This window comes from Sinocyclocheilus anshuiensis, unplaced genomic scaffold (assembly GCF_001515605.1).
Source record: "Sinocyclocheilus anshuiensis isolate Anshui unplaced genomic scaffold, SAMN03320099.WGS_v1.1 scaffold469, whole genome shotgun sequence".
Classification (NCBI taxonomy): Eukaryota; Metazoa; Chordata; class Actinopteri; order Cypriniformes; family Cyprinidae; genus Sinocyclocheilus; species Sinocyclocheilus anshuiensis.
In genome coordinates, this window is record NW_015537995.1 from 1,433,568 (window position 1) to 1,443,752 (window position 10,185).

The window sequence follows — 10,185 nt, forward strand, 5'->3', positions numbered from 1 at the left end:
CGCATTTGAACAGTCAATAGCAAATACTTAAACTAGTAACAAAACATACTTACAGTTGCTGATTCAGAAGCGCCAGATTGTCATAGTAAAGTCAGAATTACCTCCTCTCCTAGGTTCACAAAACGGTCGTCCATAAAATGCATTGCTGTTCTGTTGTAAGTAATCTTAAAGATTCCTAAATGCATCTACTTTCGGAAGGCCAAATAAAGTGCTTTTGCTTTCGCCTAGAAACACACAGCGTCTCCCTGACATGGCTGCTTCAACACTAACTGCGGTTACTGAAACCACGCCTTCTTTCTTTGCGTGCACATTTGGGCGGCATTATGCAAATATTTCCACGCAGTGAGGTAGATATGTGGGGGCGTGTTAGAACGAGCCGTTTTAGGGGGGTGTGGCAGAGTCTTAACTTTGATAAAGTATATCTCTTTGGTTTTGAGACTTTAGTCTTTGCAACTTCATGGATCTTATCTATGCACAATCAGCTTGTAACACTCCAAAGAGAAAGGAAAACTTGAAATCGCATCATATGACCCCTTTAAATTGTAGTAATATTTCAAAATAATATTGTTTTACAACATTTTTGATCAAATAAATGCAGCCTTGGCGAGCGTAAGAGACTTCTTTCAAAAACATTAAAAAAATCTTATGGCCACTAAACTTTTGAACAGTGGTGTATATTTTATCATTGTAATGAAATATAAAAAATAAAATAGCAAATGATTAGCAGTAGACAGTTAAGTTGAGAAGTTCTGAATTAATGTGTGTTTGTCTTGTTCTAATGAATGTAATGTTTGGTGTAGTTGTGCAGGCCACAGGGAAAGAGGAAAAGAAACTGATGCTGGAGAATGCCACGCTCAAGAAGGACATTGAGGAACTGAAGAAACAACTTCTGGAAATGGAAAAGAAGAGAGGAGGTATAATATCACAACATACTGTATTCTCGCTGATGTTTTTGAAATGAAATACTAAGATGCTACTTGAAAACATACTGTAACTTCGATTTCAAAACTTCTACAGTCCAAAATTAAGCACATCAACACATGATCGCCAACATTTAAATATTGCTGCTGGGTGGTCAGAAGTGCCTTTAGATGAATACAAATAAATCTTCACGTTGTGTTGAGCATTTAGCATTCACAAAAACATTGTTTTTTTAAGTAATAAAGAAGTAAAATCATTTGGTTTGTTCTTTACAGTGAAAGATGTGTCCATGCCTTCAGCAGAGCCCAGCATCCAGTGTGTCTCTAAACCCACAGCCTCCGAGCCACCTGCCCCAGCAGCCCCTTCTGCTCCTGCCCTAGCCACAAAAACCCCACCAGCCAAAAACAATGATGACGGCAAAAAGATGAAAGCCGAGAAGAAGGGTAAGCATATTTCTGAGACTATAAGAGTTCATCTCTGCCGTGGCGAAGTTTCCAGTGCTGTCGATTCATTTGCAGCACCATCCAAAACGTTTGCGATATCAGAATCAGATCTTTTTTCTTAAATTAGTTGCTAAATAGGGCTGTGCGATATGGACAAAAAAAAACTATCGCGATTTCTTGGATCAATTTTGTGATTTCAATTTTAATCACGATTTTGACACACACAGACATTAATGCATTCAGTGTGAATTTAAAACATATTTCCAAAGGAAAACCGATTAGAGCTTCATCAAAAAGCTGTAACATGTCTCTAGAACAGACATAAGGCAAAATAATCACTAAGTAAAGGTGTAACAAAATGTCTCTAGAATAGACATATGGCAGGAAAAAAAAAAAAATCCCGTGTCCAGGGATTTTTTTTTGCCATGCATTGGTCATAGAGCTCTTTGTGGCGTTGCCTCAGATGCTGAACTAAATTTGTTGAGCCAAGTTCACACGTACTCCGTCTGCAGTGCGTATACAGTATGTGTATGCGGTGCAGAAGCAGCACGGACTCTTTTGCTTTCGCACAGGATGTGTTTGCAGTCCGCTCCTGATCCACGGCTGTTTACCACAAACACAACATTTATCCAATATTTTGATTTCAAATCCAAACGTTGTTTCTGAAAATGCTTTTTCAGCATTGTGATTCTCTTTTATCACAGTACAGTAATACAATCTTTCATAGACATATTCACGTTTAATCTCAATAAATATAACTTGTTTAACTACCACCACGAGTGCCATCTATTATTGCCTTGTTTATCTAAAAGTGCACTTTTCCTTGTTTTAAATCTAGCCAAAAAGCCATGTGTTGACTGTGAAACAGTAGACTTTAATTATATGCATTTATGGTGTAATTACTAAATTTCCGTGTCAATCCATGTTAATTTTTACCGCGAATAATGCGCTGCCACTTTAATTCAGCGCGTGCAGCACAGCAGAAATAGACTCCGTGCGGAAACGATCGCAGCATGACTGCTGCAGACGCACCGCTCCTGGAGCGCACTGCCGGAGCGCAATCGCGTGTAGTGTGAACGCTCTGATCCGTTAACATGGGCGCGGAAACAATACGCACCACAGACGGAGTGTGTATGTGCGTTTGTATGCCCGCCCGGTCTGTTCTGTTCTCGTGCTCCATTTAGGGGCGCTGCATTCTGATTGGTTCGGATAGCATACTGTGGGAGGTCGGGGGCGTGGAAAATCGTACTATAAAGCGATTTAGAAATCGTGCAAGCTCAAATCGCGATTTTATGACGATTTCGATTAATCGCACAGCCCTATTGCTAAATCTACTCCCACAGAATGAAATTAAGTTGCATATAAAACTTTTATGTCTAATAATGCTGTAAATTGCAATTATTAGAACGTGTCAATAATATAGGGCCATAAAAATGACTTGATAAGGCTAGGCTGTGTCATGTCTAGGGGTTAATTGAATTTTTGGGAATATGTGAATGATTTACACTTCAGTTACAAATAGGAACATAAATGAGAAAACCCTTTTACTAATGCACAGTCCCGCTCTCATAAACAATGCAGCATAATGAACGCATTTGAAGCTTGGTAGAGTTTGAGAGGAGGCCATGAGTGAATGTAAGCTGTGGATGCAGGTCAAACTCATTTGGGTTACAACCAGATCTAAAAGCAAACCAGATTTAAAGACCTCACTGATGTTTTCTGGGGGTTACATTTCTAAGTATTCCTGCCCTACAGAATAGAGAATTTGAAATGGCTCAGATCTCCTTTCATGGTTATTTATTATGAAAATGATTTTCATTTCCAATCACTTAAATCCCTTCAACTCGGGAACACTGTTCAATCTAAGTACAGATCGCAGATTGTTTTTGTGCATTTATAGGCTGAGGACAAACAAGTTAACTTGTGTGTTTCCTTTGGGCCAGATGTTAAAAGGAGTTTCATAATTTTCAAATACGACTCTTTTCCTTCATTGTTGATGAATGCTGTGTTTCGGTGTGGATGTAGCACCGGTAGTTCATGCGTATCTATTTCTTGGCAGAACTGCGTGATTTCTCACATTTAGAAGGTTTTGAGGACTCTTGGCACTTTCTCTACCAACATTTTCATAACTTAGGGCCGCGTGATTAATCAAAATCACCATTGAATTCACAATAGCCATGTGTGATTATTAAACCACAAAGGCTGTGATTGAATCACTTAGACACGTAGTCTGCATGCACTGCATGCTTCAAAGTGAAGGGTTGTCTACTGCACTCATTTTTCCTTATTAAAAGTTGGGAATACGAAGTATATTTAACAGCTATTGACAACTTTACCTGAAACTCGAAAGGTTTTCTGAGAAAATAAAGAAGGTTTAGCCTGACCACCTTGCAGTGGTGCGTGAAAATGAACGATTATGAAAGAAAATAGTACTGGCGCTTTCCACACAAAGTGCAGTTTGGTGCCCTCTGACTTTTTCAAGTATTAAAGGCAAAAATTGGTATGTATGACAAAAGATATCTAATATAAAATTAACTTGGCATGAAAAATTGTCATTTTATGTGTGACCTTCTTGACTGCAAACTGATTTTATCAACTCAGAAAAACTTACAGTACCGTTCAAATGTTTGTCACAAATACAGTAAAATAGGAATATTGTGAAATATTACTATAATATTTACAGTACTGCACATTTTAAAATGGAATGTATTGCCTTGATGGCAAAACTCTTATTCATTTTAATGCATCCTTGCTGAATAAAAGTATTATTTCTTAACTGACCCTAGACTTTTGACCTGTAATGCTTTGATTTCCTCCGCCTGGAAATCATTGTGTTCAGTGCTAATGCTTGTATAGACTACACAGAAGTTTTCATTTTCAAGACTCGTAGGGTGAAGGGGTGTTCCATAACGGTTTCCCCCAAACCCCATAAGTCCGGAAACAGTGGTAAAGTCGTACTATTTTCAAATGACTGGAGCGATTAGAAACAAACACCATACTGAAGCCATTGTTGGCACAATTGTTTTGGGCAAAGTTCAAAAACAGAACACAGATGAAAAGCAGACAGTATTTCTAGTTGTAGACCTTTAAAAGTATCCCAACAGCTCCCTAGGGAGCAATATGCACAAGTTAAAAATATCATTCAAAGAGTAGCATTAGAAACACCTCACAAACTAAAGGCACATTTCCTCAGGGTGGGACATGTTCTGTAATAAAACCCCAGAATGACACGGTGTTCCGAGGTTGGTACAATGTCTCTAACAGCTCTACATGCGCAGCTTGTGCTTTTTACTGATATTTACGGTGTGTTGGGTGATGGTTGTAATTGTTAAAGTTAAAGTTACAAACACAAAAATATGTGAAAGACATCATCTGATGATCTGTACGCACTTTTGGTCCAGGAGAGAAGAAGGAGAAGAAGTCAGCGGCGCCTCCTCAGGAAGAGGCGAAAGTAGACGTGTCTCGATTGGATTTGCGAGTGGGCTGCATCATCAGCGTCGAAAAGCACCCTGACGCCGACTCTCTCTACGTTGAGCAAGTGGATGTTGGCGAAGCGGCTCCACGCACTGTTGTCAGTGGCCTGGTCAAACACATCCCTCTGGAGCAGGTACACTGACCTATCTAACCCAGGACAAACACCCGTGTTTATCACTGAGTCCAGTTTTGACGGTCATTGGAATTATCACTAATCACTGAAATGCAACAAATAATTTAATGCATTTATTTAGAACTTGCAAAGCACTTTAAACAATGAATATTGTAATTGCAATTATTTATACATTTTCTGAAATGCACTAAATAATTTAATCATATTTATTCTGTGATTTATAAAGTGAAAGCACCTAAAGTAATTATTAGAATTAAAAAGAAAAATTTTAATTTATGTTTTTAAAATATTATGACATTTTTAATTACATTAAAATCATTTGCATTTAATAAATAAAATTACGTGATTAAAATGCAATTGATTTAATTACAGATTAATTACGGTATTAAATTCTATAATCAATGCATTGAATTTTTATTGTCAGATCTGATTGATTTATAGAATTTAATAATTCTACACCTTTTAAATTAGCTATAGCATGTTGACTTATTCGAAATATATTCCTTTTCGGTTTATATTTAATATGAAAAAAAAAATGTGTTTACTTTAAACATTTACAAAAAATTTATTTATTCATCCTTCCAGTGTCTTCATCATATTAAAGGGGTCATATGATGCTGCTAAAAAGAACATTACATTATTTTATAAAAGTTACGCCTTCTTTCTTTGCGTGAGCATTTGGGCAGCGTTATGCAAATCTTCCCACATAGTGAGGTAGATATGTGGGGGGGGGGTTAGAACGAGCCATTTTAGGTAGGCGTGGTTGACTCTTAACTTTTATAAAGAATATCTCTTTGGATTTGAGACTTTAGTCTTTGCAACTTTACAGATCTTCTTTATGCACCAAGAGCTTGTAACATTCCAAAGAGAAAGGAAAAATTGAAATCGCATCATATGACCCCTTTAAAAGAAACATGAATCATACACAAAACTAACTGAATCATAGCCAGATCTCAAATTTCTAGATTCAGTAAAAAATTATATTTCTTTGTAATTGAGCTAATATTTACACCCCTATTAGACAATGTTTTTGGTATAGTCTGAAGTAATGTGATGGCTATATGTCTCGCTACTGTACCTGAGAGCAATCTTTGTTTGCCATAAAATGAATGCAGCTCTTGTTGATTAGGTGTTATGTGTCAGAATATTGAGAAGGGGGATATTTCAGTTTTACTGTTTCATATAAAACGTCTGCACTACTACGATTCATGCAGGTCCATAAACCTGCTCCATGCAGACAGCTTAGTCTCTTGTGCTTTATTTTCCAGAACCCTGAGTTTACGATTTGTTTAGGGGATTCCTAGCAGCTCGTCAGAAATTATAATTACACCCATAAAACGCATCTGTTCCCTTCATTCATTTAATTTAATCATGTTGGGTTTCCCCCCTCTAGTTATGACTACATCACAGTTGCGTTAAGCATGTTTGGGCATTTATAAAGTTGAAATAATTATGAATGTCTACAGTTCATTTTGTGCAGGATTTGGAAGTAGATGAGTTGAAAGATTATTGCATGTTTATTAGTTTTGTTAAGGGTCTGTTTTGTTCTACATCCCTGGTTCTTGGATATAAAAACAAATAATTCAGCAATTATAAAGTTGCCCAGCTGTTCCTCATAATACAGTATGCTGTTGATGGTTTTTGGTCCATTGCATAACTTCTCATTCTGCCATGCAATAAGTTAGATATTACATTTATAGTATTCTTTTTAACCGCTTAAAAAGATTGCACTCGCTTCCTGTGCCGCCCATTTAGTTATGCTAATTTTTTCCATCTTTAGATGCAGAATCGTATGGCTGTGCTTCTATGCAACCTGAAGCCTGCTAAGATGCGAGGCGTCTTATCCCAGGCCATGGTCATGTGTGCCAGTTCTCCAGAGAAGGTTGAAATCTTGGATCCCCCAAGTGGAGCCATGGCTGGAGATAGGGTTACCTTCCAGGGCTTCCCAGGTAACGTTATATATATTTATACACAAAAGTACCGCAATGAAATACGATATTACTGCCCAGCAGTCCAATGGCATCTACAATCTGCTTTGTGGAGCCAATCTGAGTGCATCATGCTGGTTTATTAAAGGAAAGGCTCTCCCAAAAATCTAATTCTGCTATGATTCCAAAACCAGTTTGAGATTCTTTCTTCTATAGGACACAAAAGTTAAGTAGAATGTTCATACTGAAGCAAGTATATTCGGCTTGCCGCGATAGACGGTGCTGACGGTGATACCGGTGTTAAGCCGCAACACCGGCTACGTCACTTGCCCACCGCGTCACCGACCCCCGCCGTCGTTTTGATTTTTTATAGTAATAAAATTCATTTAGTTCAGTAAAAGAACAGACACCACAATTAAAAACTGAATGCGTCTGCTCAATGCGTGCCGAACGACAGTCGCATCACAGATCAGATTTCATTTCTCCAGTGTAACCCTAAAGTATATGGTAACCAGGAGCTGTCATGCTCTAAATGGACAAGAATACACCATAAAATGATAATAAAAATTGATCCATATGATGCATGCACTATTCCAAGTCTTTGGTTTTTTGATCTTCCTTTTGCTATAGCTCTCAAAGTTTGCAATGTTTGTTTATGAGATGTTGACATCATTGATCAAAACTGCCACAACATGTCTTCATCTTGTGAAGGGTGCTCATATTTATGGGCTGGCCATTGTTCAAAAGGTCTCTTCCTGTTTAAGTGGGCATTTTTGGGGGCTAAAATAAGCTGTAATGTAGACCAGACTTCATGCAGGTAGTCAAAAGTCTTGCTATGTGACTCTCGGGGGTCCGATTCTCAAGATTTTGTTATATAACCACAAGTGTCTGTTTGAATTCTTAAGATCTCTCAATAAAGAGCATGAAGTTCTCTGTTTGGTAACGTAATTGTTTGTGTTCCACTGTATGAGCTAATATTATTTTCCCATTAAAAATAAAAAACAAATTCCTCAGTGCTTAAGGGAACCTCACAAACAATACGAATTTTATTCTCATGCTGTGAAACAATATGGTGGATCTGGCAATTTGGAGGAGTGTAGCATTTGCGGTCAGTCGGACGCAACAACAGGGAGATTCCCAGGAATTGTGTGAATGTGGAGTGCAGAGGAGGACCATCTGCACAGGACACAATGAGAAGAGTGTCTCTTTCACCTTTCCAATTAGCCAAAAAAAGACAAAATGTTGTCCAATTATTTTTTTCCAAGTTAATCACCGTTTTTTTCCCCAAACAAAAACAAAGCACGCAGCAGGAATGAGGCAGTTCTCCAACTTCCTCTAGTTGTTGAGAGTCATAAATGACCTTTACAGCAAAAAAATGGTCCTATCAGTTTATTTTATGATGTTAAATGATTTTTACTACCTTTTTCTACTCTTTCTTGTATTGTTTTGCTGTTTTTCATGGATTGCCATGCAATAGTTCAATATTCTCTCATGTAAAAGTCTTTTTGATTCATATGACGACTTTATTTTTGCATTTTCTGTTTTTTATTTTGTATTTCATTAAAAGTAATGGAGACAGACTGTGACCTTTCTTAGTCCTTTCTCTGCTTGTGAATTTCTCGTCTCATTTGGATTGGAGCAGTTATGATGGTTGTGAAAAGGTCAGCAGTAGAACAGATGCAAATTACAGGATCCCCGTCTGCATTCAAATCAAGCTTTTGAATTCATTTTGGTTTGATTTATGACTGCTTATTGCAGGTAGTAGCAAAAACACCTGTCTTCGTCTGGTTTCCATGAGTTCTTGAGTTTTGGAGCTTCTCATTTTGGCTCGGCTCGAAGTAATTATTTAAACTCGTTCTAGGTTCATTACGAATTGGTCTTGGAAGGGGATATTAATGATAATGAGTTGATTTCAAAAGCGGCTTTTGTTTTAGTCATTTAACAGCTGTTGGGAGAAAAACTAATCAGCTCTTCAAACTATCCGCTTCTCTGTTTTGTTGTTCCAGGTGAGCCCGACAAGGAGCTGAACCCTAAGAAGAAAGTGTGGGAGCAGGTCCAGCCAGACTTGCGCACTGATGACCAATGTGTGGCCACTTACAAGGGAGCTGCCTTTGAGGTCGCTGGCAAAGGAGTGTGCAAAGCTCAGACATTGAGTAACAGTGGAATCAAATAGAACTTTCTGAAAGAATTTCCTTCTACTCTTAACCTCTTGACCTCTCTAACTGCGCTGAAAGAAGGGATACATTTGAGATGAATAAAGTCTTTGAATGCTACTCTTTGAATGTGTCTTTATATGCGTGTTCTTGGTAATATGTTTATACACTGAACTGTCAATAGATACATTTTTTTTTAAAGGAACAGGATTATATAATGATTAAAATTCTAACTTTTTTAAAGGATTAGTTCACTTCCGGAATAAAAATGTCCTGATAATTTACTCATCGCCATGTCAAAAAAAGATGTTCATGTCTTTTTTTTTCTTCAGTCGAATAGAAATGAAAGATTTTGAGGAAAACATTCCATGACTTTTCTCCATATCAATGGGAGCCAACGGGTTAAAGGTCCAAATTGCAGTTTCAAAGGGCTCTACACGATCCCAGCCAAGAAAAAAAGGTCTTCTCGTGAAACGATCAGTCATTTATTAAGTGGAGGGAAAAAATGTAGGGCAGGACTTGACTTTTTGCCCTTTTGGAATTAAGTTCATTTTTATTTTTAACACTTCAGGTTGTATAAAAATAAGGGTTGTAGTTCAAGTCAAGTCAAGTCAAGTCTGCTTTATTGTCAATTCTTCCACATGTACAGCACATACAGAGAATTGAAATTGCGTTACTCTCAGACCCTTGGTGCATACAGATAACACTAACAGTAGAACATCATCCTTGGGGGGCCCCAGTGTTCAGTGTGATGGTGATAGTTGTAGTTCATTATGAATTACCATGAATTAACAGTCGACAATATGTATTGAATAATATTACCTTACATTCGTAAAATGCAATGAAAATTTTTTTGTTTGTGCATTAATTCATATTAATGAATTGAAATAAGTACAATAAGACTAAAAAAATCTGATCAGATGTATATTACAAAACAAATTTAGATTTCGTGTTGACGTTTAAGTTAATAATGATCTAAACTAAAAACATGAATAAAGGTGAAACCATTTGAAACAGGAACACAATATAGCTTGTGCAGCTGCATAAAGTCAGATATCAGCAGCCCAGAAACGTGTAGTCTGTTCCCTCTCTGTTCTCAAATAAGGCGTTTGATTGTTAAGATCCAGAATGGA

General features: G+C 37.4%; 1 protein-coding gene across 1 annotated transcript in view; it reads left to right on the top strand.

The window, feature by feature from the left end:
* The window catches only part of aimp1a (aminoacyl tRNA synthetase complex interacting multifunctional protein 1a), a 13,901-nt gene extending 4,729 nt beyond the window's left edge, over positions 1-9,172 (top strand). Inside the window, exons 3-7 of the mRNA XM_016470432.1 lie at positions 801-914; positions 1,197-1,364; positions 4,766-4,971; positions 6,752-6,920; positions 8,906-9,172. Of these exons, the coding sequence (XP_016325918.1) occupies positions 801-914; positions 1,197-1,364; positions 4,766-4,971; positions 6,752-6,920; positions 8,906-9,072 (824 nt within the window). The 3' untranslated portion in view covers positions 9,073-9,172. The remainder of the gene's footprint in view (positions 1-800; positions 915-1,196; positions 1,365-4,765; positions 4,972-6,751; positions 6,921-8,905) is intronic.
* Positions 9,173-10,185: the final 1,013 nt, after the last annotated feature.